This window comes from Jaculus jaculus, chromosome 21, assembly GCF_020740685.1.
Source record: "Jaculus jaculus isolate mJacJac1 chromosome 21, mJacJac1.mat.Y.cur, whole genome shotgun sequence".
In the NCBI taxonomy this organism is placed as follows: Eukaryota; Metazoa; Chordata; class Mammalia; order Rodentia; family Dipodidae; genus Jaculus; species Jaculus jaculus.
Window position 1 is genome coordinate 11,699,678 of NC_059122.1, and position 27,999 is coordinate 11,727,676.

General features: G+C 54.7%; 2 protein-coding genes across 3 annotated transcripts; one reads left to right on the top strand and one right to left on the bottom strand.

The window, feature by feature from the left end:
- Nucleotides 1-5,261: 5,261 nt before the first annotated feature.
- Ilvbl (ilvB acetolactate synthase like) lies at nucleotides 5,262-18,358 on the top strand. Of its 2 annotated transcripts, none has more exons than XM_045139161.1 (16): nucleotides 5,262-5,271; nucleotides 5,701-5,856; nucleotides 7,481-7,682; nucleotides 7,805-7,932; nucleotides 8,013-8,151; nucleotides 8,250-8,361; nucleotides 12,527-12,626; nucleotides 12,770-12,867; nucleotides 12,959-13,095; nucleotides 14,846-14,980; nucleotides 16,160-16,274; nucleotides 16,349-16,518; nucleotides 17,080-17,150; nucleotides 17,240-17,311; nucleotides 17,471-17,576; nucleotides 17,891-18,358. In XM_045139161.1, the coding sequence occupies exons 2-16, from the start codon at nucleotides 5,713-5,715 to the stop codon at nucleotides 18,067-18,069; spliced, it is 1,908 nt and encodes a 635-aa protein (XP_044995096.1). In that variant the 5' UTR covers nucleotides 5,262-5,271; nucleotides 5,701-5,712; the 3' UTR covers nucleotides 18,070-18,358. The 2 variants fall into 2 exon arrangements, with proteins under 2 accessions (XP_044995096.1, XP_044995097.1); XM_045139162.1 differs by lacking the exon at nucleotides 5,262-5,271 and adding an exon at nucleotides 5,340-5,348.
- A 5-nt stretch (nucleotides 18,359-18,363) lies between these two features.
- Syde1 (synapse defective Rho GTPase homolog 1) lies at nucleotides 18,364-27,992 on the bottom strand. Its single transcript, XM_045139160.1, has 8 exons — nucleotides 27,890-27,992; nucleotides 26,166-26,507; nucleotides 25,378-26,037; nucleotides 24,975-25,189; nucleotides 22,760-22,886; nucleotides 22,404-22,564; nucleotides 20,661-20,892; nucleotides 18,364-19,772 (listed from the first exon to the last, which is right to left on the bottom strand). Exons 1-8 carry the CDS (start codon nucleotides 27,975-27,977, stop codon nucleotides 19,375-19,377), a joined length of 2,223 nt encoding a protein of 740 aa, XP_044995095.1. The 5' UTR covers nucleotides 27,978-27,992; the 3' UTR covers nucleotides 18,364-19,374.
- Nucleotides 27,993-27,999: the final 7 nt, after the last annotated feature.

Sequence of the window (27,999 nt, forward strand, 5' to 3'; positions counted from 1 at the left end):
ACATCATTTCATTTCTTTTCTTTTTTAGTATTTAATTTTACTTATTTCTTGAGAGAGGGAGAGGCAGACCTGAGAGAAAGAATGGGTGTGGATGGGCCTCAAACCACTGCAGAGGAACTCCAGACTTATGTGCATCTGGGTTACGTGGGTCCTGGGGAATCGAACCTGGGTTCTTTCCTTTTGTCAGCAAGTGCCTTAACTGCTCAACCATCTCTCCAGTCCCCCCACCAATTTTATGAAAATTTCAGTGTAATTACCTTAATGGGATAAGTCATGATTAGTAAGTAAAACAAACTGTGTTTTCATTATCTGTGGTTTTAGCTCTCTTGATTGAAGTTAAAAATTTTTTTGTTCATTTTTAATTTATTTATTTGAGAGTGACAGACACAGAGAAAAAGGCAGAGAGAGAGAGAGAGAGATAAACTGAGAGAGGGAGGGAGAGGATGGGTGTGTCAGGGCCTCCAGATGTGTGCGCCCCCTTGTGCATCTGGCTAACGTGGGACTTGGGGAATTGAGCCTCGAATCAGGGTCCTTAGGCTTCAAAGGCAAGTGCTTAACTGCTAAGCCATCTCTCCAGCCCTAGATTGAAGTTTTAAAGTAAAAAACTTTCAAGTTCTTTCTAATTTCAATAAATAGTATGATATGCCAAAAAAAAAAAAAAAAGAAAAAAAACCAAAAACTCTATGGGAGGAAAGATTTACTTGGGCTTAGGGTTTCAAGTGAGTGTCTATAACTGCTGAGCCATCTTCTCAACCTAGTCAGGGGTCCAGGAGACTTGGGTCCAGTACAGAACCACAGAGATCATGGCTTTGGAGATGTGTGGCTGAGAGTGTCCATATGGCTCTGGTCAGCAGGGACCTGATAGGAACCAGGCTTGGTTTTAGTGACTTACTTTATTCCTGCTAGACCCTACTTTCTAAAGGTTTCATCCCCCACTCCCCCCAATACTTCACCAGCACGTTTCAGAATGAAACCATGACAGCTACCAAGCAAGATACCACTGTGAGAAAGTGCCTCGGGAATGTCTGGGCGTGATGTAGAGACACATTTGTGAACTGCCCCACCCCAGGGCTGAGAGGACTTGGGATACTGATCGTCAGTATCTTTCCTTCCATCACTGGACGGTGGGCTGTTCTAAATGCCTCAGATTAATTCTTCCAGATGTCTTAACTTGCTGTGCTAAAACAGGCTTTTCTGGCCAGAGAAATACCTCAAAAAAAAAAAAAAAATAAATAAAAAAGATGCCAGGCTAAAGCTGGAAGGTAAGCGGAAGGATGTGAGGGCCTGGCAAGCTGAGGTTCTCAGACAGAGGCCACACCTGTGTTAAGCACTCCCACGAGGCTGATTTGACTGATAATCACTGGGGTTATGTAGAGAGAGTTGGAATGTTGCAGGTCCACAATCAAATTGTCTTGCACTGCCTTTAGCAACCTGACATGGATGTTTGATCTAGCATTGTGGTGACTCTCAGGTATAATCCCTTTGGGAATATCTGAGCAATCCTCTTAGCTTCTATTAACCCAAGGACTATGAATGTCACCTGGCAACATCTGATGCTTACAGTAGAATTTTTCTCCATTTTTGCTGTAATCGGTCTACCTGACGTTTCCACAAATGTATTATATATATATATATACATATATATACATATATATATATATATATATAAACTTAGAGTGTGTTTCATTTACTTATTTATTTAGATTTCTAAAAAAATATTTTATTTATTTATTAGACAGACAGAATGAACATGGGTGCACCAGGGCTTCCAGCCACTGTAACTGACCCCAGACACATGAGCCACCATGTGCATCTGGCTTTACATGGATACTGGGAAATCGAACCTGGGTTCTTTGGACTTGCAGGCAAGCACCTTAACAGCTAAGTTACCTCTCCAGAATTATTTCATTTATTAAAAAAAAAAAATTGTTAACTTTCATATAGACACTATAATGATCATAGTTTCTTCCCATCACCTTCCTGAAATCCCCCCATCCACTGAACCCTTTCTTTCCAACTAGTCTGTCTGCTATTTTTTTTTTCTTTTTTTTTTCTTTTTTATTTATTTATTTGAGAGCGACAGACACAGAGAGAAGGACAGATAGAGGGAGAGAGAGAGAATGGGCGCGCCAGGGCTTCCAGCCTCTGCAAACGAACTCCAGACGCGTGCGCCCCCTTGTGCATCTGGCTAACGTGGGACCTGGGGAACCGAGCCTCGAACCGGGGTCCTTAGGCTTCACAGGCAAGCGCTTAACCGCTAAGCCATCTCTCCAGCCCTCTGTCTGCTATTTTGATGTCATCTCCCCCCACCTCCAATTATGCAAGTCTTGTGTAGGTAAAGTTGACCACTGAGAGGTCATTTTTTTTTAATTTTATTTCGGGGGGGGGGCGGGAGGGAGGGAGAATTGGTGTGCCAGAGCCTTCACCACTCCAATCAAACTCTAGATGCTTGCGCCACCTAGTGAGCGTGTGTGACCTTGCCCCGGCCTCACCTTTGTACGTCTGGCTAACGTGGGATCTGGAGAGTCGAACATGGGTCCTTTAGGCCTCATAGGCGAGCGCCTTAACCGCTAAGCCATCTCCCCGGCCCCACTCCTCCCCTTCTTTTGGCTCTTACATGCTTCCCGCCACCTCTTCTGAAATGGTCCCTGAGCCTTGGAGGGTGTGACAGAGATATCTCACTGAGTGCTGAACACTCCACTGTCACTTCTGGGCCCTTTGGTGAGTTTTGAGTCATCACGAGATCACTATCATTTGAAAAGAGAAGCTGCTCTAACAAGAACTGAGAGTGTCATTAGCATGTGGGTGTAAGCCTAAGTACTTAGAGGGCAGTTTGGTGGGTAGAATATATCCATTTAGCCAAATAACAGTAGTTGCTCCCCTCACCCACTAGGGATTATGACCTCCCCGCCATGGGCTTCCAGTTGTTTTTTTTGGTTTGGTTTTCCGAGGTAGGGTCTCACTCTAGCTCAGGCTGACTTGGAATTCACTATGTGATCTCAGGGTGGCCTCAAACTCACAGAGATCCTCCTACCTCTGCCTCCTGAGTGCTGGGATTAAAGGCGTGCGCCACCACGCCCAGCCTGGGTACTATTTGGTTCAGGGTGTGTAAGTGAACCTAGAAGGCTGTTGTGGGATGTTTGTGGTTTATCCTGTTAAGAGCTCTCACCAAATAGGGCCACGAAGGTGTGGCTTCCTGGCACTGCCCCAGGAAGAATGGAGCTGAGAGATAGGAGAGGGCTGAATCTGGATACCCTTTGAATAATCCAGAACAGCTCTTACGAAATGGCAGGGAAGAGTCTGTTTGGGTTGGGTTCAAGAGTTCAAGAGAAAACTGGAGGCGTGCTCACAAAGTAAATATAGACAATTCATAGTGGAATTTTGCTAAAAATAAGAGATTTTTAAATGCATTCAGCACTAGGAGGTTCGGGAATGGAACTATAGCTTTTTTATTTCTTTTATCTTTTTAAAAATTATTTTATTTATTTAATTAGTTATTGTAGAGAGAGAAAGAGAGAGAGAGAGAGAGAGAGAATGGGTGCACCAGGGCTTCCAGCCACTGCTAACAAACTCCAGATGTAGGTGTCCCCTTGTGCATCTGGCTTAGGTGGGTCCTGGGGAATCGAACCTGGGTCCTTTGGCTTTGCAGGCAAATGCTTTAACTGCTAACCCATCTCTCCAGCCCTCTTATCTTTTTAAAGAGAGAGAGAGAGAGAGACAGACAGACACAGAGACAGTCAGACAGACAGAGCAGACTCGGCCCTCCAGGCCCTCTAACCACTGCAAACCAACTCCAGACACGTGTACCACCTTGTGCATCTGGCTTACTGTGGAGTCAAACCTGGCTTCTTCAACCCCAGAAGTAGGGTTTTTTGTTAAAGGTGGGTGATATCAAAACGTGGGAAATGATTCACTAGAAGGTAAAACCAACTGCGAGGGAGAAATCCCAGGAGTAGACAAGAAATGTAGCTAAATTGTAAAAACAGACAGACAGACAAAGAAAAAACCTGGCATGATTTATATTGGGTAGATGCAGGGTGTTGGCTGCAAGAATGTGGATGAAGAGGCTGGAGAGATGGCTTAGAGGTTAAGGCGTTTGCCCCCGAAGCCAAAGGACCCAGGTTTGATTACCCAGGACCCAGGTTAGCCAGCAGCATAAGGGGTGCACATATCTGGAGTCCATTTACAATGGCTGGAGGCCCTGGCAGGCCCGTTCTCTCTCTCTCTCTCTTGCTCTCTCCATGCCTATTTTTTTTCTCTCAAATAAATAAATACATACAAAGAAAAAAAATTTTTTTGGGGGGCTGGAGAGAGGCTTAGCGGTTAAGCGCTTGCCTATGAAGCCTAAGGACCCCGGTTCGAGGCTCGATTCCCCAGGACCCACGTTAGCCAGATGCCCAAGGGGGCGCACGCATCTGGAGCTCATTGGCAGTGGCTGGGAGCCCTGGCACGCTCGCGCTCTCCCTCCCTGTCTTTCTCTATCTGCCTCTTTCTCTCCCTGTCTCTCTGTCACTCTGAAATAAATAAATAAAAATTTACAGAAAATATTAAAAAAATATATTTTTTTTAAAATAAAACGAATGTGGTGCCGGGCGTGGTGGCGCACGCCTTTAATCCCAGCACCCGGGAGACAGAAGTAGGAGGATCGCCCTGAGTTCGAGGCCACCCTGAGACTACAGAGTGAGATCCAGGTCAGCCTGAGCTAGAGTGAGACTTTATTTCAAAAAAAAAAAACAAAAACCATTTTTTTTAAAAAAAAAAGAATGTGGATGAAGATGACTTTTTTTTCTCAGCAGCTGGACATCTCCACGATCCAGAAGGGGGTGTGGCATGGGGGGGGGGGAGATGACCGGATGCCAGGGAAGCTTGCCCGTGACCAAGCACGTGCGTCTAGCGTGCAAAGTGGGGGTGCAAGTGTGCACACGTAGCTGTGGGCGTGCTGGGGAGGGGGGAAGCCCATCGCGGGGCTGGGGAGGGCGTGTCTTGGCTAATGCGCAACGCCTGGGGGGGCGTGGCCTCGCTTAAGGACGGACCAAGGAGGAACGAGCCAATGAAAGGAGGGAAGGGGCGGGACTTGGGTGTGAAAGTGACCAGTTAGGACTCTCTTGCGCATGCGTTCCTGGTGGTGGGGGGAGGGGTGGGCGGACTACGGGGCGCTTGATGAGCCAAATGGGCGCAGTGGGGGGGGGATGGTGGCGGCGGTGGGAGGGGCAGTGGCGGGTCACGTGACGCAGGAGGCTGGGAATTCTGTTGGTTTCAGGTCTATTTCCTGTAGGCGTAGGGTGCAGGACCTTAGGGGTCCTGGGGGGGTGTGTGTGTGTTTTGGGGGGGTGTGGGTGGATGTGGAGGTATGGGGGTGTGATCAGTATCCTGATGCAACGTGACCTTGACCTTGTGGGCTTCGGGGATGCGGCGGGGGGGGGGGTGGTCAAGGGACCAGGCTTGAGACTGCCCAGCAGTCCCGCGATGGGCGGGGGTGTGTGTGTGTGCGGGGGGGTCGTAGGTGGAGGGTAGGGGGCGGCTGCGATGGGCGTGGTTTCGGGTGAGGGGCGTGGCCCCGGGGACGGTGCGGGTGGGGCTGGAAATGTGCAAAGAGGGCGCGGCCCCGGGATGCACGGGCCTGGGGAAGGGGGACGTGCCCGCCCCGGGGATTAGATGACCAGCGCCTCGGGTCGTGGCTCTCGCGCCGTCCTGTCCTAGGTGCCAGGCTCCATGGCGATCCAGCATGCGGCCGAGACACCTGCCCCCGAGGGCCACCCCTTCCTCTGGCTGCTGCTGCTGGCCGGTGGGACGCTGGTGGCCGCCCTGCTGGGCGCCGCGCACCGGCTGGGGCTCTTCCATCGGCTGGCGCACAAGGTGCTGGGGCCCGGGCGGGCGGGAGGGCTTTGGAGGCAGCTACAGCCGGAGGGGCGCGGGGAGAAGGGGGAGGGTCCTTCCAGCTCACTCATCCTTTTGCTTCTTCGAGGTAGGGTCTCCCTGTAGCTCAGGCTGATCTGGACTTTCACTGTGTTGTCTCAGGGTGGCCTCGAACTCACGACGATCCTCCTCCTCCTGCCTCCCGAGTGCTGGGGACTAAAGGCTTGCTCCACCACGGCCCGCTCAGCTCACTCATTTTACTTGTGGGGAAAGTGAGTCCCGCCCAGTTCAGGGTTTCTGCCTCTGTAACCAAGCTGTAAATGGGCCCTGGACTTTGCTCCTAGCGTGCGCTCCACTGACCTGCGAACCCAGAGTCCTTTACCCAGAGCTTTCTGAACCTACTGGGATCTGTAGGGAGTGAATCTTGACAGTTTTGGAAAGGGGTTTCTCCATGTCCTTTCCACCTCCCTGGAAATTGGCACTATTTCTACCTCCTCATGTCCACAAGATGAAACCCGAGGAACTGTTTCATAGTTTGCCTTGGATAATTTTATTTGGGAAGAACTGACCTTACACGTCTCACCGTAGACCATTTTGCTTGTCTGTTAGAAATTCCCTCCCTCCCCAGTCCTTCTTGGGAGGAGGCCGGGGTCGTGGGTGGGTGGGTGGGTGGGGGGAGCGGGGAGGGGGGTGTTGAGGGGGGGGAGAGGCTTTGCCCCTGACTTTGAGGGTGTGTGGTAAATGTGGATCTGTGAGGCTGCCACGGATTGAATGCTCGGGGCAGTCTGTGCCAGCAGGCGCCTCCATGCCAGGCACGTGGCTGCTGGCAGCCTGGTACTTTGACTTGAGCCTTCTTATCAGAGTGGGAAGGAGGTAGCAGGCTAGAGGTCACGGTGTAAGTGCCAGGCCCTGCGGGGCATACCACGGTCTAGCCTCCTGGGTTCTGTACATGCTCCACTGGGTCTGCCCTCCTGGGGTGCAGTACAGCCTGGCGACCTGTAACCCCAGGTACTCTGAGGCTAAGGCAGGTGGATGACACGTTCAAGGCCTGCCTGGGCGACACAAGGAATTCCAGGCCAGCCTGGGCCACCGACTGAGACCCTGTCTTAAAATTTAAAAAAAATTTTAAAAAAAGCGGTTAAGCGCTCGCCTGTGAAGCCTAAGAACCCCGGTTCGAGGCTTGGTTCCCCAGGTCCCACGTTAACCAGATGCACAAGGGGGCGCACGCGTCTGGAGTTCGTTTGCAGAGGCTGGAAGCCCTGGCGCGCCCATTCTCTCTCTCTCCCTCTATCTGTCTTTCTCTCTGTGTCTGTCGCTCTCAAATAAATTAAAAAAAAATTAAGTGAAAAAAAAGAGAACTGGATATATACACACACACACACATATATATGTATATATATATCTTCGCATGCTTGGGGCCCTAGGTTCCGTTAGTACCCGCGTTTCAAGTGGACTTTGAATATTGTCTGGGCAACTTTTGCGTCCTCAGCCACGTGAGGGCACGCGCTAAGAGGGTCTGATGGGCGCGGTGTGTATGTGTCTAATGGACGTGGAGTTCCTCTGTCCTCTGAGTGCATCGTCTGCGTGGCCGACTGCCGTGTCTGGCTCTTCCCCTCTGACCCAGGTGGACAAGACAAGCGTCCGGCACGGCGGGGAGAAGGTGGCCGCCGTGCTGAGGGCGCACGGTGTGCGATTGGTCTTCACGCTGGTTGGCGGGCACATTTCCCCTCTGCTGGTGGCCTGTGAGAAGCTGGGCATCCGCGTGGTGGACACCCGCCATGAGGTCACAGCTGTCTTTGCCGCCGACGCGGTGGCCCGCCTGACGGGTAAGGGCGGTTGCCGGGAAGCCTGGGGGTCTGACCCGGGGAAGGTGGCGGGGTGGGGTTGCGGAGTTTGTGATTGTGGGGTGCGGGTGGGGGCCGTGGCTGTCACCAGCTCTGTGTGCCAGGGACCGTGGGCGTGGCAGCGGTGACAGCTGGCCCCGGCCTCACCAACACGGTGACCGCGGTGAAGAACGCGCAGGTGGCCCAGTCCCCGGTGCTGCTTCTGGGGGGCGCCGCCAGCACCCTGCTGCAGGTACACTCGTCCCCACCCAAGCCCCGGGGAGGCGCCGCAGGCCCCCCCGTGATAACCGCCCCAACCCCACTCTCCGCCAGAAACGGGGCGCCCTCCAGGCCATCGACCAGATGTCCCTGTTCCGGCCACTCTGCAAGTTCTGCGCTTCTGTGCGGAGGGTGCGGGACATCGTGCCCACTCTGAGGGCTGCGATAGCCGCTGCCCAGTCAGGCACCCCAGGTTGGTGGGAGAGGGGGCCTGGGTCGTGGTCAGGGCCCTGGTGCAGACGGACTTTTGGGAGGTGCCTCAAGACTTTAGTGTCTCCTTGTGCCTGGCAGGCCCAGTATTTGTGGAGCTGCCCCTTGATGTACTGTACCCTTATCACATGGTGGAGAAGGAGATGGTGCCAGCCAAGCTGCCCAAGGGCCTCGTGGGCCGAGTGGTCGTCTGGTGAGTCATGGCGTTGCCCGCATGCCCGCTTCTGCAGGCTCTCCTCCTCACCCGTGTCCCCTCTTAGCTCATTCTCGGGCTGGGTGAGAGGAGAGCATTCCAGATAAAAGGATTAGCATGTGCAGAGGTCCTGGGGAGGAGCTGACCAGGAAGGTTTGGGAAAGCAAGGTGTGGCCTTTGTGGCAGCAAGGGATGGCGCTCAGAGAACCGTTTTCATCCCCTCTCCTCTTCTTCCTTCTCCTCCCCTCCCCACATTCTACCCCTCCCTTTTGCCTGTCCTTGCTCCCTGCCTTTCCAGATATTTAGTGAGCCCTAGGTAGGTGCTAGATACCTGGCCAGGCATAGGGTGACACTGATGGACAAGATATTCTGGTCCTGTGCTCTGGTGTGGGAGAAGTGCTGTGTGCTGGCTCAAGCAATGGTGATCTTTTCCCCTCTTTCCCTCCCTTTCTCCCTTCCTTGTTTTTCCAAGGTAGGGTCTCAGTCTCACTCTAGCTAAGGCTGACCTAGAATTCACTCTGCAGTCTCAGGCTGGCCTCGAACTCACGGTGATCCTCCTACCTCTGCCTCCCGAGTGCTGGGATGAAAGGCGCATGTGCCACCACACCCAGCAGCAACGGTGATTTAAAAAAAAAAAATTTATTTATTTGAGAGAAAGAGACAGATAGAGAGAATGGGCACACCAGGACCTCTAGCCACTAGATATGAACTCCAGGCACATGTGCCCCTTTGCACATCTGTCTTACATGGGTCCTGGGGGATTGAACCCGGGTCCTTAGGCTTCGCAGGCCAATGCTGTAACCGCTAAGCCATTTTCCCTGTCCCAGCAATGGTGATTTTTGGTGAGGACGGCCACACCGGTCATGGCCTTGTTCATGCTATCACATCTCCTTGTTTTCTCTCTTATTTCCCCCTTTCCCTTGCCTTTCCCCCTTTGTAAGGCTGACCTTACAAATGCTTTCCTTTTGTATTTATTTTATTTTCCTTTATTTATGAGAGAGAATGAATTGGCATGCAACGGCCTCTAGCCATTGCAGTCAGAACTCCAGATGCGTACGTCATCTCGTGCATCTGGCTTACGTGGGTTCTGGGGAGCCAAACCTGGGTCCTTAGGCTTCGTAGGCAAGCACCTTAACCGCTAAGACATCTCTCCAGCTCCTCTGGTGTATTTTGATGGATTTATAACTTTTAATGGGACTTGATTGAGTTTCTTGTATTATATTGTAGCAACTTTTGCATCTTGAATTGATATGATGCTTGGATTTTCTACTTACCTGCAGTGTGCCCAGACATGGCAATCCACCTCTATATACCCTCAGGATACGAGTTCCGGGTGCCAGGAGTAGCTCTTGTACCCCAATCAAACCACAGAAGTAATCCTAGGTGTTAAGTTTGCTTGCTAAGCAAGTATTCTAGTGGACTGGGCGGAATAATCTACTGGCAGATTCTAAACTTCAACTGAGTAACATACACTATCAGTAAAAACCAGCGCAAAGTATGCAGTTGGGGGGAGTCAAACAAACAGGTAGTTGTACGAAGCCAAAATCCACAAGGGTGTGTGTTCTTCTGCACCCTTAATCTTGTCAGCTGGGAGGTAGAGATTTCTGCTGTGAATTGGGTTCCGAGTCAACCTGGATCTGGATCAGACTCTGCCCCCAGTAATGACAGAAGCAAAAAACAAAGGCCCTATATATGTGAAAGCACCAAAGGCAATAGAAGTCTACGCCCAAATACAGGCTATTTGAAAATGCTAAAGACAACTAAGAATATATCACCCCATCACCTGCCCTGACCAGCAAAGAGAGATTAGCTCTTGCAGGAGTGTGTGCCTTTTATTTTTTTTGGTCAGTCAGCTTTGCTACCTTTTGGGGTGGCCTCCAGTCTCACCAATGCTGAGTGCCCGCCTCGATCCCTCCGTGTTGTGCTGGGCACCCGCACCCCTGACCCGCTCTGCTGGCTGCGCTGCCACTGGGGGCCAAATGCTGGGGGTCCGCTGTTCAGTTCTGATGGTGGGGGATGGGAGAGTTCGGACTTCAGGAGTTGCGCGCACTTTCAGTAGCTCCTTAGTTGATCTCAGCTGTCTTTCCTTCAGTTTTCTTCACTTTGCAAAAAGGCTGATGGAGTTGAAAAGTCTATTGCTTGGTCTCTCTTGCTGCTGCTGCTGCTGCTGCTGCTGCCGCGGGCCGTGAGCGCTTCACCCACTCCTTTCTGGTGGCTCCTGGTCTCTCTGGCTTCTCCGCTGTGTCTAAGAATAACCTATACTCCTTCACTTTTCAGAAGAAGATTGACTTTTGCTTAAATCTCTCCCTAGGCTGGTTTGGCCTGGCTCCTATGCCACCTTCTTACCTGGAAGACTCCCTTTGTGTATTTTTAAATTTTTTAATTATTTTTTTGGTTTTTCGAGGTAGGGTCTCACTTTAGCCCAGGCTGACCTGGAATTCACTATGGAGTCTCAGGGTGGCCTCGAACTCACGACGATCCTCCTACCTCTGCCTTCCAAGTGCTGGGATTAAAGGCGTGCGCCACCTCACCTGGCTTTTGTGCATTTTTATTTTTACTTACATCTCATGAGGCAGAGTCTAGCTCTGCCCAGGCCGGCTTCAAACTCAAAGTATCACCAGTCCTTGTGCCCCAACCTGTTTAGTGTGGGGGTTGTCTTGCCTTGAAATTGTGGGTTCCTCAGGGCTCCCCATGTCTTTGGCTACATCTTACACTCTGTTGCCTGACAGAATAATTGTTGGCTCTGAGCTCTGCCTGCTTCCTGCAGTGCCTACATGTCTGTCTTTCATGGTATTGAGTGTTCCTCCAGGGCAAGGCTTGTGCAGGATTTCTTTTGGTGTTACAGGGCCCTGAGGAAACTCAGATCCTGGGACCTGGTAAGCAAGGAGACAGAGAGAGAGGCACTGTCAGAGGTTGACAGTGTTGGGCTGGGGAGATGGCTTAGCGGTTAAGGCATTTGCTTGCAAAGCCAAAGGACCCAGGTTCGATTCCCTAGGACCCACATAAGCCAGATGCACAAGGGGGCGCATATGTCTGGAGTTGGTTCACAGTGGCTGGAGGCCCTGGTGTGCAATTCTCTCTCTCTCAAATAAATAAATAAAAATAAAGTTTAATGCAGAGGAAATGAGGGTGTTGTGCAAAGTGCGTTGTTTTCCCCCTGTGGTGCCGGGGATGGAGTGCAGGCTCTCACACACGTTACACAAGTGCTTTACCACTGAGCCACGCTCCCAGCCCACACAACGCCTGTGTTTTAGAGGAAGCCGGGGAAGGTGAAACCAGGGGCCCAAAGCTGCGGAGCGGGAGCCCGTGTCCATCCTTCCTCCACTGTCGGCTCCCATGCCTGCATCTGATCGTGAAGCTTGTGTCCGGGGAGCTGTGTCCAGCTGGGGTGGTCACCTGAGGCTTCCGAGGGCAAGCCAGCGTCTAGCGACCTGGTGCCTTAGTGTTCCTGGGTTATGGCCCACCTTTCTGTTTCATTTATTTTTTTTTATTATTTATTTATTTATTTGAGAGCAACAGACAGACAGAAAGAGGCAGAGAGAGAGAGAGAGAGAGAGAGAGAGAGAGAGAGAGAGAATGGGCACCCCAGGGCCTCCAGCCACTGCAAACAAACTCCAGACGCGTGCGCCCCCTTGTGCATCTGGCTAACGTGGGTCCTGGGGAATCGAGCCTCGAACCAGGGTCCTTAGGCTTCACAGACAAGCGCTTAACCGCTAAGCCATCTCTGCAGCCCTGTTTTATTTTTTTTAATACTTCATTTTATTTTGTTTTTTTAGAGAGAGAGGCAGAGAGAGAGAGAATTGGTGCGCCAGGGCCTCAGCCACTACAACTGAACTCCAGACGCTTGTGTCACCTACTGGCCATGTGTGACCTTGCACTTGCTTCACCTTTGTGCGTCTGGCTTACGTGGGATCTGGAGCGTCGACCATGGGTCCCTAGGCTTCACAGGCAAACACTTTAACTGCTAAGCCATGTCTTTAGCCCTCTTAAAAAAAAAAAGCAAAACCAAAAAACTATTTTTCATTTTATTTGTTTTTAGAGAGAGAGAATTCCACCTGTTTCTTTTTGCTCTGCCCCCAGCCCCTTTCCTGGCCCCTTGCTTTCCTCAGTTCCAGAATCCTGTCATCAGTCCTGGTCACTTGGTTCCTTCCTGTCCTCCTCACAGGTACTTACAGAACTGCCTGGCCAATCTTTTCGTGGGAGCGTGGGAGCCTCAGCCCGAGGGGCCTCTGCCCCTGGACATCCCCCAAGCATCTCTCCAGCAGGTGACTCACCTCCTTTTTTCTGACCCAGGAACCCCACTTGGTAGGGTTCTCTAGACCCTCTCCCTGAGCTGGCACTGGGGCCTCCGGTCTTAGGAGCTGAGACCACCCCAGGACATCCCTTTGAGCCCTTCTCACTGCCCCAGGTTCAGCGCTGCGTGGAGATCCTGAGCCGGGCCAAGAGGCCCCTGGTGCTGCTGGGAAGCCAGGCTCTGCTGCCTCCAGTACATGCTGACAAGCTTCGGTGAGGAATTCCCACCCTACGCCTGGTCTCACGGTCTTGCTCTCGTGGTGCCCTCGGCCACGCTGACCTGTGCTCCGTCTGGACCCCCCAGGGCTGCTATGGAGAGTCTAGGTGTCCCCTGTTTCCTGGGAGGGATGGCGCGTGGGCTGCTGGGCCGCAACCATCCCCTCCACATCCGGCAGAACCGTGGTGCTGCGCTAAAGAAAGCAGATGTTGTTATCCTAGCAGGTAGGGCTCAGCCTCCCTCCTCCGTCTTCCCTCCTCAGAACCCCCCACAACCCGGGACCCCGTCCACCCCGGATGCTAACCTCCTTGCTCCGCAGCCGCTCCGCCTCCCTCTGCTCCCCCCCTACTTTCGCTTCAAAGCCTGTGAACACGCCGGAATCTGAAGCTCACTGAATCCACTTCGGGCCGCAGCCGTGTGCTGTGCCGTGACCCGGCTTTCCAAAGGGGGTGCGCAGGGCTGGAGGGCTCGGCGGTTAAGGCGCTGGCCTGCAAAGCCTAGGGACCCATGTTCAACTCTCCAGATTCCCACGTGAGCCAGACGCACAAAAGTGAGGCAAGCGCAAGGTCGCACGTGCCCACTAGGTGGCGCAAGCGTCTGGAGTTCGATTGCAGTGCCTGAGGCCCTGGTGCATCAATTCTCTCTCTAAAATTAAGAAAAAAAAAAAAAAAAGGAGCTTCCCAGCACACCTCACGGGTCCTGTTACCTGTTATTGTACACACATTTTCACACAAAGTGCTTTATACCCTGCCAGACGTGTAACAGGCATGCCATCAGCTCTCCGTGTGCATGGCCTCTCTGCTTAGCAGCAGGGTACACTCTGAGAAACTCATGTGGTGATTTTTAAAAACTCTCTAAAATAATTATTGACTTCTATAATTACAAACAATAAACTATGATAATTCCCTTCCCCCCTTTCCCCCCTCACAACTCCACTCTCCATCATGTCCCCTCCCCCTCTCAGTCATTCTCTCTTTTATTTGATGTCATGATCTTTTCCTCCTCTTCTGAGGGTCTTGTGTAGGGAGTGTCAGGCACTGTGAGGTCATGGGTATCCAGGCCATTTTGTGTCTGGAGGAGCACGTTGTAAGGAGTCCTACCCTTCCTTTGGCTCTCACATTGTTCCCGCCACCTCTTCTGCAATGTCATTAGCTGATGTTGTTGTCATGTGGATTTTGCGTGTACTTACGTGAGCAAGGGGGCTACGGTGCCATCAGGCTGTGCTGTGTCCTGGGATCACGGTCACACATGTGTGGTCTGTAGTTGAAACGTTGTGGGACTATATCGTCGTGCCCAGACTCAACTGGCTTCACATATGATTGCTAGAGACCCACCAGCAGGTGTGGGGGCAATGCTGGGTCTGGAAGGGCTTGGTCAGGAATCCTGGGTGGGTCAGCAGCCAGCCATGCCGATTCAGGGGGGCTTGCTCATTTATTTAGGTCAAATACCCCCTCCTCTCCGCCAAGTTCCTTATCAGCCATCAGGCTAGCCTGGGTAGGTCACATAGTGGAGGACGAGAAAGGAACTACAGACAAACTCCAGACACATGCGCCACCCTGTGCATCTGGCTTACGTGGGTCCTGGGGAATCGAACCTGGGTCCTTTGGTTTTGCAGGCAAGCGCTTTAACCACTAAGCCATCTCCCCTCTTCCTCTTTCTTCTCCTGGTGCTGGGGATGGGTTCAGGGCCCTATACATGGTAGGCAAGTGTTCTGCCACTGAGCTGTGTGCCCAGCCCTTGGGGCCTCTTGAACCGGGAATGACAACAAATCGCTGCTTCTGCTCCATTCTCCGGGCCGGAGCCCCTCGGGAGCTCTGTCCAGAGCCGAGGTGCACAACCCCCCGCTCGTGGCTCAGGAGCAGGGATGGGGCGAGAACCCGGGGGCCTTGTGCATTCGGTGGATGAAAAGCGAGGCCTCGGGCATTGCCCGGGACACCAGAGGTCTGCCTGCTGATGGCCTGTCCCTCACCCCAGGAGCTGTGTGTGACTTCCGCCTCTCCTATGGTCGCGTCCTCAGTCGCAAGAGCAAGATCATTGTGGTCAATCGGAACCGGCATGATATGTTGCTGAACTCGGACATCTTCTGGAAGCCCCAGGAGGCGGTGCAGGGTGAGGCTCCGATCCCTGCACCTCACACGCATGGTTCCTTCCCCCGTCTTGTGCTGCACCTGGCTTGAGTTGGGTGCCAGGTGAGGCGCAGACTCTGCCCTAGGGGACACCCAGGCAACTTGACGCATTAGGCTTTCAGATGAATGGGTGCTTCTGTTAGGGACAGAGAGGGAGATAGGTGCTGAGGGAAGCTTGTTTTTTATTTTTAGTTTTTTTTTTTATAAATGGGAAGTTTATTTTATTTATTTATTTTAAAATTTTAATTAATTTATTTATTTGAGAGCGACAGACACAGAGAGAAAGACAGATAGAGGGAGAGAGAGAGAATGGACGCGCCAGGGCTTCCAGCCTCTGCAAATGAACTCCAGACGCTTGCGCCCCTTGTGCATCTGGCTAACGTGGGACCTGGGGAACCGAGCCTCCAACCGGGGTCCTTAGGCTTCACAGGCAAGCGCTTAACCGCTAAGCCATCTCTCCAGCCCTTATTTTTAGTTTTTAAATTTTGTTTATTTTTATTTACTTATTTGAGAGTGACAGAGAGAGAAAGAGGCAGAGAGAGAGAGAGAGAGAGAGAGAGAGAGAGAGAGAGAGAGAGAAAGAATGGGCGCGCCAGGGCCTCCAGCCATGGCAAACGAACTCCAGACACGTGCGCCCCCTTGTGCATCTGGCTGAACGTGGGTCCTGGGGAATCGATCCTTGAACCGGGGTCCTGAGGCTTCACAGGCAAGAGCTTAACCGCTAAGCCATCTTTCCAGCTGCGTGATGTGTTTTTGTCTAATGTGGGTCCTGGGGAATCGAGCCTCGAACTGGGGTCCTTAGGCTTCACAGGCAAGTGCTTAACCACTAAGCCATCTCTCTAGCCCTCGTGACGTGTTTTTGGAAGCAGAATCGACAGGGCTTGGTGCCTCTGAGGAATGAGGGCCGGGGGTGGGGTGGGGTGGGGTGGCAAGGCTGGCTTGAGTTTGTGATCTGCTTCCTTACCCTCATTTCCCAAACCTCGCCCTCCACCTCACCAGGCTGCCCCTGCCCAGTTCTCAAAGGCTCTGCAAGCGATTTAACGCGGTTTGCTGTAGGCACGTCCTGGCATGTCCCCAGGCCGCACTCAGCTGTTCCCATCGGCCTTCTGCTGCTTGGGTCTCGGTGCTGTTACCCTGCAGCCGGGCCACCTTCCACCCGCAGGTGACGTGGGCTCTTTCATGCTGAAGCTGGCGGAAGGTCTGCGGGGCCAGACGTGGGCCCCAGACTGGGCCGAGGAGCTGCGGGAGGCCGACCGGCAGAAGGAGCAGACCTTCCGGTGGGTCTGGGCTGGACGGGTGCCGAGGGACCCCTCCCCAGCAGGCCGCGCTCACCCCAGCTACCTTGCCACAGGGAGAAGGCGGCCGTGCAGGTAGCCCAGCACCTGAACCCAGTGCGGGTCCTGCAGCGGGTGGAGGAAACGCTGCCTGACAACGCGCTCCTTGTGGTTGACGGTGGGGACTTCGTGGCCACCGCCGCCTACCTGGTACAGCCCCGCGGTCCCCTGCGCTGGCTTGATCCAGGTAAGGAAAGGCCCACACCTGGAGTGGCTTTCACCATCCAGATGCTATCACCGCGACTGGCTCTTCATCTTTCTCTCCTTTTTTCTTTCCTTCTGCCAGCCTGCCTGCCTACCTTCCTTCCTTCCTTCCCTTTTCTTTCTTTCTTTGTCTGCCTGTCTTTCTCTGTGTTTATTTGAGAAAGAGAGGGAGAGAGAGAAAAAATGGCAGCCTCTGCGAACGAGCTGCAGACACATGCACCACCTTGTGCATCTGGCTTACATGCATCCTAGGGAATTGAACCTGGGTCCTTAGGCTTTGCAGACAAGCACCTTAACCACTAAGCAACCTCTCCAGCCCCCCCCCTTTATAAAAAAAACATATTTGTTTATTTGAGAGCGAGAGACAGACAGAGTATGGACACGCCAGGGCCTTAAGCCACTGCAAATGAACTCCAGATGCACGCGCCACCTTGTGCATCTGGCTTACGCGGGTGCTAGAAAATCGAACCTGGGTCCTTAGGCTTTGCAGGCAAACGACTTAACCGCTAAGTCATCTCTCCAGCCCGGTTATTTATCTTTCTAGGGGCCTTTGGGACCCTGGGAGTTGGTGCAGGGTTTGCACTGGGGGCCAAGCTGTGCCGGCCGGACGCTGAGGTGAGGCACTGCATGAGGCGCTTGCTGCTCTCCAGGCTGTGGACTTGTGAACCACTCTAACCGCTCTGGGTCTTCCCCCCCCTCCCCAGGTCTGGTGCCTGTTTGGGGATGGAGCTTTTGGCTACAGCCTCATCGAGTTTGACACGTTCATCAGACACAAGGTGACCGGGCTGCCCGAGGGAAGTTTAGCAGTCGGGGCTCCGGGAGATGTCATCCAGGGTGGGCTGAAGCGAGGTGTCTCATAAGTGGGCCATGGGCCCCATCCCCAGGCTAAGCCTCTGGGTTGAAGGCTGTGGCTTGGCCTCATCTCTTCCTTGCAGATCCCAGTGATGGCTTTGGTTGGGAACGATGCAGGTTGGACACAGATTTCTCGGGAACAGGTGCCCAGGCTGGGCAGCAACGTGGCCTGTGGCCTGGCTTACACGGGTGAGGGAGTCTCGGTAGGGTGTTTCCGGGGCCAGCCAGGCTCTGTTCTTCTCCTGGGCTGGCTGCTGCTATCTGACTTGAAGATTTTTATTTATTTTATATATTTGCAAGCAGAGAGAGAAAGAGAGAGAATGGGTGTGCCAGGTCCTCTAGCCACTGCAAACGAACTCGAGATGCATGTGCCCCCTTGTGCATGTGGCTTGTGTGGGTCCTGGCGAAATCGAACCTGGGTCCTTTGGCTTTGCAGGCAGATGCCTTAACCACTGAGCCATCTGTCCAGCCCTTAGGGTGTTTTTTTTGTTTTTTTCTTTTAGATTATCACAAGGCAGCCATGGGCCTGGGGGCCAAGGGCTTCATGCTCTCACGAGACAATGAGGATCAGGTGGTCAAGGTGCTGCGTGACGGCCAGCAACAGTGCCAAGAGGGTCATCCCGTTGTGGTCAACATCCTGATCGGAAGGACAGATTTTCGTGATGGCTCCATTTCCGTATGAGGGCCTGTGGGTCTGTCTGTCTGTACGCTTGCTCCTTGCACTGGGACTATGGACCAGGCTGGTCCGGAGTCATTCTTGCCTGCTCTGGGTCCGTCTCATGACACCCGATACTTTTACAACCCTTCCTGAGTGGAGGGTGGAGGGATCCAAACTCAAGAGAGACACCTGGCATCCCCAGGGGGCGAGTTTTGTCTCCCTCCACAGGCTCAGCCATGCCTTTTCTTCCCTCATCTTACAGACCGAATAAACTACCCCCCTGGCCCGTGTGGGTCCCAAGGGCTCAATCACAGAACATGCATATACCGATTTATTGTCCACAAAGACAGAGGTGAGAGAGAGGAGGTCCCACTTGATTACTGTGGATTTCAGGGGGCCTCGGCCTGGCGAGTCCTGCCCCACTCTGTGGTCCTGAGAGTCCCACGTGTCCACCCCAGACGGGCCATGCACGTCGGAGTCTTCACACACACACACACACGTGCACACACACGCACCCACCCACCCACACACACACACACCCGTGCATGGAGACAATAAATACTTTCCGTACCAAAGTGCCCCCAGCCTGATGCTACAGGCAGGGTCTCCCCCCCCCAAAAAGGAAGGGGTTAAGTGCTCAGAATTTTCAGGGGTGGGGGGCAGCGGCTGGGAAAGGGAGGGAGATACTCCCCTGTGCTGATTGGGACTGACTATGGAGCCTGCCCCGGAAGAGGGAGGAGAGGGAACCCCAGGTTGCCCTCCTAGACGGAGCTCAGATTTGGGGCTGCTCTCCTCAAACAGCCGGCTCGTGGTAGACTTTAGATCCTCCAAGGGGATGCTGGGGGAGAGAGAGTGCAATGTTCAAAGCTAATACTGGTTCGGTTGGCAGCAAGAGGACTGACTCGGGATGTCTTAGCACCCCAGGGTGGCACTCTTGGTGACTGGAGTTCCTCCCTCCAAAGGGAGGTAAGAGGCCAATCTCCCAAGCAGGAAACCTGCCTTTTTTTTTTTTTTCCCTTGGCAGTTGAGAAGCCCTGATGCTCAGGAAAGATGCCCCACAAAAGTTCTTAAAACCCCACCATGCCAGGCCTTTGCAACTAGTGCCCAGGCCCTAGATACGGAATGATGCCAGGTGCGCACTGGAGGCTGGTCCCTTAGCAACTCCCGAGCAACAACCAGGAGCTCGGCCTGAGCAACAGGTCAGGTCAGCCGGGACCACGGACACTGCTTTAGCAATCCCGACCCTGGTCCTTGACGACCAGGAATCAAGTCCTTCATAGCCAGGCTCGCACCCCACTGCCGGGTGGGTGCTGGGGGCGGGGGGGGGGCTCAGAGGCACACGTTGATCTGCTTGGAGAGTTCTCTCTCCAGGTCCAGGATGAGGGCATCAAAGTCTTTGAGGTTCAGGTGAGGGTTGAAGGGCGCGTCGAATTCGTCTTCGAAGTCGGCACTGCCGCCCGGCCCTGCCATCTCCTCCTCCTCCTCCTCCTCCTCGTCCTCCTCCTCCTCCAAATCGCTGTCGCTGCCTGTCACGTGGTCGTAGTCCGCCCCAGAGAGGAAGTCTCGCCCGCAGATGCTCCAGTCGCCTGCGTAGCGATTGCTTGGAGGGCTCTCCGGGCCTCTGCGGCCTCGTGGCCGGGTCACCACCCCGGGCCCCGCCAGCGGCGCCTGTTCTTCGGGCCGCAAGTGTGGAGTCGTGTTCTGAGGCTCCGGGGGCCTGCGGGTGTCTGCGGGGGAGCAAGGGAGGGGCTGCACTGAGGGCGCACACAGCAGCAGCAACGGGGCCTGGGAATGCGAAAGCCACGGCCAGAGGCCACCTCAAAGATGGGGTGGGAGCCGGGCGCGGTGGCGCACGCCTTCAATCCCAGCACTCGGGAGGAAGAGGTAGGAGGATCGTCATGAGTTCGAGGCCACCCTGAGACTACCTAGTGAATTCCAGGTCAGCCTGGGCTAGAGTGAGACCCTACCTCAAAAAAACATATATATAGAGATAGATAGATAGATATAGATATGTATAGATATAGTGAGACCCTACCTCAAAAAACCATATATATATATATATATATATATATAGAGAGAGAGAGAGAGAGAGAGAGAGAGAGAGAAAGAGAGAGAGATAGAGATAGATATGTATAGATATAGATAGTGAGACCCTACCTCAAAAAACCAAATATATATAGATAGGTAGATAGCCAGCCAGGCATGGTGGCACACACCTTTAATCCCAGCACTCAGGGAGGCAGAGGTAGGAGGATCGCCGTGAGTTTGAGGCCACCCTGAGACTACAGAGTGAATTCCAGGTCAGCCTGGGCTAGAGTGAGACCCTACCTCAAAAAACCATATATAGATAGATAGATAGATAGCCAGCCAGCCAGCCAGCCAGCCAGCCAGCCGGGCATGGTGGCGCACGACTTTAATCCCAGCACTCGGGAGGCAGAGGTAGGAGGATCGCCGTGAGCTCGAGGCCACCCTGAGACTACAGAGTGAATTCCAGGTCAGCCCGGGCTACAGTGAGACCTTACCTTGAAAAACCAAAAATAAGTAAATAAAGAGAGGGTGCCCCCCTCCACCTCACCAGGTGTGACTGGGCCGGTAGGGAAGTCAGGTGGGCTCACCTGGCCAGGACTGGAGCAGGTAGTGCAGCACCTCGATGTGGCGTTTGAAGTCCACGGCGCCGCTGACGCCGGCCCCGGAGCCCCGAGCGCGCGGCCTGGCCAGGGCGAGCGCCTGGCGTGCGGGCAGCAGCACCGGCCCGAAGCACACGGCCAGGTTCTGCGGGGTCATGCGGTTGTGCGCGTGGAAGGCGGAGACGAGGCGCAGGTGGTCCAGGAGCAGCGTCAGCGTGGCCTGCGGAGGGGAGGGGCAGAGAGAGAGAGAGAGAGAGAGAGAGAGTTGCGAGGGTGGGGCAGAAGTCTGGCAAACCGGGACCCTTGTTGCACCTAAGGAATGGCTTGAGCGGCTGTAAACCAGGCTGGAGAGATGGCTTAGCGGTCAAGGTGCTTGCCTGCGAAGCCGAAGTAAGACCCAGGTTCGATTCCCCAGGACCCAGGTAAGCCAGGTGCACAAGATGGAGCTTATTCACGGCAGGTGGGGGCCCTGGTGCACCCATTTTCTCTCTCAGTAAAAAAAATAAAATAAAATAAAATAAAATAAGGGCTGGAGAGATGGCTTGGCGGTTAAGCGCTTGCCTGTGAAGCCTAAGAACCCGGGTTCGAGGCTCGGTTCCCCAGTGAGCCAGATGCACAAGGGGGCGCACGCGTCTGGAGTTCGTTTGCAGAGGCTGGAAGCCCTGGGGTGCCCATTCTCTCTCTCTCCCTCTATCTGTCTTTCTCTCTGTGTCTGTTGCTCTCAAATAAATAAATAAATAATTTAAAAAAAAAGAAAGAAATTGAGGTTCTGTCCCATAGCCTGGATGTAGCCAAAACTATTTATCATTCGAGATTAAGATTGTGATTCTATTTTACTGGAGGGAGATTAAAGCTGTAAGATTAAGCCTTTGGAGTGCTGTGCTTGGTGGCGCACGCCTTTAATCCCAGCACTCGGGAGGCAGAGGTAGGAAGGTCGCCATGAGTTCGAGGCCAGCCTGAGACTACATAGTGAATTCCAGGTCAGTCTGGGCCAGAGTGAGACCCTACCTCGAAAAGCTGAGAGGAAAAAAAAAAAACAAAAGATTAAGGGCTGGAGAGATGGCTTAGCGGTTAAGCGTTTGCCTGTGAAGCCTAAGGACCCCGGTTCGAGGCTCAATTCCCGAGGATCCACATTAGCCAGATGCACAAGGGGGCGCACGCGTCTGGAGTTCCTTTGCAGTGGCTGGAAGCCCTGGCGCGCCCATTCTCTATCTGCCTCTTTCTCTCTGTCTCTGCCTCTCAAATAAGTAAATACAATTAAAAGAAAAGATTAAAGCTTTGGAGTGGGGAGAGCTCTGACTTGAACCCACGCATTGTTGGGCAGGGTTAGCACGAATTTCGTTTTGCGGACAAAGCAAAGGAGTCGTTCAGAGCCCACAGACAGCAATTTCCTGTCTTCCATGCAGCCCAGGCTGGCCTGGAACTCACTAGGTAGCCGAGGCTGGTCTCCCAGCTCACCATGTCCACGCCTGCCACATGCTGGGATGGCCCCTGTGGCCCATCTCAGCTGGCTCGAGTCTGTTTTGCACCCAGCCTGGCTGTGTGTGAACGTGGACAGTTCAGCCCGCTTGCTCTAAGCCGGGGGTTTCTCACCCAGGAGCTGACCCACAAGCAGTGAGCACTTTGTTGGCGTGAGGTGGTCTCCTGTGTTTACTGCCCGCAGGCTGCAGCGCAGGCGAAAGGCTCCACCGCCGTCCTCCGTCCCCGCTGCTCCCACCAGGGCCGACTCACCCTCTCCACATCGGGCAGGCAGCTGAGGAGCCCTCGGGTGCCCTCAGGACCCAGGGAAGCCCTTCCTGAGTGTCCTTGAGCCATGGCTTCCAGCACCACTTGGTACAGCGGCTGGGTGATGAGAGGCGTGGGTAACTCTCGTAGGTAATCCTTAAGGATGCCTGCAGACACACAAGGTCCCCTGTGGTCAGGGCACTTGCCCGAGGCCAGAGCGGTCCTTGGGACTGCGGAGGGTGGCGGTAGGAACAGGAGGACAGGGTTAGGAGATAAAAGACCAACATCAGGCAGGAGGGACAGACGCCGGACAGTACCAGTGGGGAGACGAAGGCTGAACGGGAAGAGGGGGCCACACTGACCCGTGATGACGTTGATGTCAGGGTACGCGTCCTCAGAGAGAGAGACGGCGCTGCTGTCCCTCTCAAAGGCGTCCCTCAGCTCTTTCTTCACAGCTGCCGAGCCACACAGCCGATACAGTCCCACCACCTGGGGAGGGTCAGAGACGGGGTGTCCTCCCGGGGCCATGGGGATGTGGGGTCCGGAGGTCTGGGCCAGGGTGGGATGCTGTGGGACAGGAAACGGGGAGCCTTGTCTCCTCACTGGCTGTCCTGATGTGAATGCCTCCGAGCCAGACTGAGGTAACTTGGTGGGACTGTTTCGAAAAGTAAAAAGAGGGCTGGAGACACGGCTTAGCGGTTAACCGCTTGCCTGTGAAGCCTAAGGACCCCGGTTCGAGGCTCGGTTCCCCAGGTCCCACGTTAGCCAGATGCACAAGGGGGCGCACGCGTCCGGAGTTCGTTTTCAGAGGCTGGAAGCCCTGGCGCACCTGTTCTCTGTCTGTCTATCTGCCTCTTTCTCTGCTGCTGTTTAATAAATAAATAAAAATAAACAAAAAAAAAGGATTTAAAAAAAATTAAAAAAAGAAAAGTAAAAAGAGCCGGGCATGGTGGCTCATGCCTTTAATCCCAGCACCTTGGAAGGATCGCTGCAAGTTTGAGGCCACTCTGAGACTACATAGTGAATTCCAGCTAGCGTGAGACCCTACCTCGGAAGACCAAGAAAAAAAAAAAAAAAGTAAAAAGAGCCGGGCGTGGTGGCGCTCACCTTTAATCCCCAGCACTTGGAAGGCAGAGGTAGGAGGATTGCCATGAGTTCGAGGCCACCCTGAGACTACATAGTGAGTTGCAGTTAAGCAAGAGTGAGCCCCTACCTCGAAAACCAAACAAAGTAAAAGGAAAGTTGGGAAGCAGCTCAGTGATAGAGTGCTTGCCTAGCATGCATGAAGCCACGGGTTCAAGCCCCACCGCTGCATAAATGGGAGGTGGTGGCCGCGAGGAAGGTCAGAAGCTCAAGGTCATCCTCAGCTACATAGATAGTTCAAGGCCAGCCTGGGTTAGAGACTCTGTCTCAAAGGAGAAAATAAAGTGCCTCTTGGCTGCCCAGATAATACTTGGCCCCCTTGTCAAGGGGCTCTCTCCTCGGACTTCTCTCTCATTACATCTGCCTCACGGAAGCCTTCTCTAAGCTTCCCCCAGACCCCCACCCCCAGCACATAAGCTTTAGGGAGAGACAGGGTCTCACTATGAAGCCCAAGGCTGGCCTCAAATTCATCATTCTTCTGTCACAAGTCTCTCAAGTGCTGGGATTATCAGGGAGGGACACCACAGTAGGCTCTCTTCCCTTCTGGTCTTTTTTTTTTTTTTTAATTTGAGAGAGAAAGAGAAAGAATGGGCACACCAGGGCCTCCAGCCGCTGCAAACGAACTCCAGACGCAATCTCCCTCTTGTGCATCTGGCTAACGTGGGACCTGAGGAATCGAACTTGGGTCCTTTGGCTTTGCAGGCAAGTGCTTTAATGGCTAAGCCATCTCCCCAGCCCTGGACTTTTTTTTTTTTTTTTTTTTTTTTTGAGTTAGGGTCTCACCCTAGCCCAGGCTGACCTGGAATTCACTCTGTAGTCTCAGGATGGCCTTGAACTCACAGCGATCCTCCTACCTCTGCCTCCCGAGTGCTGGCATTAACAGCGTGTGCCATCAACGACGAGCTGACTTTTAAATTTTATTTATTTATCTTTAAATTTTTTTTTAATATTTATTTATTAAAGAGAGACAGACAGAAAGAGGCAGAGAGAAGGAGAGGGAGAATGGGCGCGCCAGGGCCTCCAGCCACTGCAGACGAACTCCAGATGCGTGCGCCCCCTTGTGCATCTGGCTAACGTGGGTCCTGGGGAATGGAGCCTGGAACCGGGGTCCTTAGGCTTCAGAGGCAAGCGCTTAACCGCTAAGCCATCTCTCCAGCCCTTATTTTATTTTATTTTTTTAACTCGGTCTGACCTTTGAGTAATTAGAACAGTTTTCCCCTTCAGGAGGGTGGGATCCTCTTGTTCGTTATGGGGATGGGCGAGCCCCAGCTTCTGCTGGCTTGAGTGTTAAGGTCAACGAGGGCGGGAGGGTTCCTTGCTCCTTTAGGTGCATGTTGGAACCCAGAACAGCTCGGGTGAAGGAGTGCTGGGAGGTGTGTCTGTCTGTCTGTCTGTGGTGGGGGTGGGGGTGGGGGTGGGGGGGACGGGGCTCACCCGCAGTCCTCTGTGCTCAATCTGTCCAACGCATTTGCGGATGATGACAGGCACCTGGCCCGGGGAACGTTCGCGATCCACCAGCAGGTGCAGGGGAAGTCCGAAGACGCGGGGCTCGGGTGTGGCCGGTGCTTCCTGCCGCTCCGACAGGGTCAGCTTGGCATAGAGCAGACCCTGGGGCTCCAGGCGGACTGCCAGTTGCTGGGCCTGGCATCCTGAGGGTGTGGGAGAAGCGGAGCTGGGGGGGGGGGGCTGTCCCCAAGGTGCTTTTGTGCCCTTGGGCCTAGTAGTCTAGACAACCCTTCACTTGGAGCCCAGTGCCCCAGACGCACAAGAGGCTAGCCCCGAGCTGTGCCCTGTGCCCCGGTTCTCCTTGCCCTCTCCCCGCAGCCCCGCACCCTACCTCGGAAAACGGAGGGCAGCAGCACCGTGCCCTGTGCGCAGGGCCGGTGCCGCCTCACGCCCGGGTCCCAGGCCAGCACCAGGGCCCGCAGCAGCCTGGCAGCCTCCAGCTCCAGGTGGAAGGTGTGGTCCAGCCTCAGGAAGTCGGGTCCTGCTCGGAGCGGCCCAGTTCTGGCCTGGGCCACCCCATCCACTTGCAGCAGGCAGCAGAGGTCTCTGGGGGTGGCTCCGGGGGCCGGCCGCAGGCCCCCCAGCCCGTACAGGTGGAGGCTTAGGCGACCCCAGAGGGCAGCGGGGGGTCCCCGGGGGGCAGCGAGGCCCACCTCATAGGGCTGGAAGGCGGTGGGCGATGGTGGTCCCGTGGACCGTTCGGGCGAATCACCGTCGCTGAGGTAGCCAGCCCTTGGGCTCCGTGCGCCTCCGGCCACCGAAGCCCTGCCCGGGGTCCCCACGCTGCTGTCCAGGTGGTACCGGCTGATGACCGAGCCCGCCGGGGCGGCCCCGTCCCGCTCGCGGTCTCGATCCCGGCCCGTGCGGGAGCCTCGTAGGCTCAGGCGACGCCGCAGGACGGGCAGTTTCTTCATTTTCAGGGACAGACGCCTGGCCGGGCCAGGGGACTTGGCGCGGGAGGTCTTGGTTGGGGGGCTGCCCGAAGCTGCACCTGTAGGGAGAGCAGATCTCAGGGGCCAGGGCCTGATGCAGGGGGTGTGATGTGTGTGTGTGTGTGTGTGTATGGGGGGGTGCTGGGGTCCCTTTGGGGGTGGGTGGGAGAGTGACACCTGTGCCTACCTTGGAGGTTCGGGCCTTCTGGCTCAGGGGAGGCTGGCTGTGATCCCAAGGGTTCAGGCGCTGGGGTTCTGGGGTCTTCCTCCGGGATGGGATTGTACCAGATCTCACCAGCAGGCTCTCCACTGCCAGGTGTTCCGGGCCCCAAAGCCGCCTCTTCCGGCGGTTTGGCCCCACCTAGCACCCACCGGCGGCTGCTGGGCTCCAGGGTTTGCAGGTAGGCGCCTCGTGCGGGGCTCCGGGGAGCCTCAGGACTGGGGGGCCCCTCCGCTCCGGCCTGGGACACTTGCAAGGCCTGCGGCTCCGGCTCTGGGGGAGTGGGCTCTATGTGCTGGGCTGGGCGGCCTGGTAGAGAGAAAAGGGTGTGAGCCCCAGCCCAGGAATCACTTCTCCAGCGAGACTGGGTTAGGGTCACTGAGCACCAAGTCCTCACGACACAGCTGATGGGCAGCTCCTGATGCCCACACCGATCCCGAGACCCATGTCCACCGCCCCTCAAGGCCGGCCGTTTGGTTTGGATCTGGTAACCTTGGCACCTCCGAGAAGGGAATGTGTCCTTCCAGCCTCCCGGGGGGGTGGGGGGAGGATAGGTCAGGCATCCTTGTCCCCTTGGGCCATTTGTTCCTGTCCTTCCCTCTTCCTGACCTCTCAGCCGAGCATCATCGGGGCCCTGAGCCCGACCCTTGTCACTGGCCTTGGTCATCATGCCCTGACAAGAAGTGTGCCCAGGAAATGTGAAGATACGGATGTTCTGTGTGACATGCCCTTGCAGGCAAGTTCAGGGCCCTCCAGCCGATCATGCAAGACGCTGCTACAAGAACGTGGAAATGGACGTGACGCTGAAAGCCGGCGGCCTCCCTTCAACCTTCTCCCCGCGTCTAACAAACTCTGCAGCAATGCTAAGGATGGGCCTTGTCTTTCGGCCGAGCCAGACCCCAGCCAGGGCTGCGAGCGTCCCTCCCACCTCCTAGCTCCATCCTCTCTCTGACATCACGGGCCATTTCCTGTGTGTGTTTATGTAGGGCACCCCAGTCCCTTCCCTGGCCCTGGGAACCTTGGAAATCTTTGGGAAGGTCAAGGAAGGAGGGTCAGACCCATGGTTCTTTTAACTGCCTCCTTCCCAGCCCTCTCTTTATTCCAGGCAGCCCCCCCCCATTTCCCTAAGGTCCTGTCTCACTGCCCTCTCTCCCCCAAAGTTCTGGCCACCACCTCCAAAACTGTCACTCTTCAGGACTCTTGTTATCCAGCGGTCTCTGTTCAAAGCGTCGCTTAAGTCACTTCCCTGGACGCAAGCGCTGCGTGTCTCAGTTTCCCCATTTGTATACGTGGGAGAGGTGGACACAACCGCGATGATGACGAGGAGGCGCGCGGGGGACAGTGGGCGGGGTGGCGGGAGGCCGCTGCCTTGCTCCCCTTTCTGTCCTGCCCAGGAGTCTCCACCTCCCCCATCTCCCGTCCCTCCTGCACCCCGTTTCCAGCCTTGGGAGGTGAGGACCCCTTTCCCAGGCCTCCCAAAGCTGGCATCCCCGTCTCCCCCCTCCCTGCTGGCCTCACATAACGGTCTGCGCCCCGTGGGGGGGGGGGAGACCCTCCATACACCCCGCTGCCCTTCCCTGGGGGAATCTCATCACCTCACCCATCTTCCCTGGTCCCCAGCAAGCTCTCCTGCCAAAGGGTTCCCCCCCCCTCCAAACCCCAGGCCGGGTGGGGCGCTCTCCACGACTCACCGCGCTCTTTGGCGTCGGACTTTTTCCGGGCGAGCTTCTCGCGGCCCCGCAGGCGGGAGAAGGTCTTCCTGAGCAGAGGCTCGGCCATGCTGGCCCCGGGCCCCGCCGTG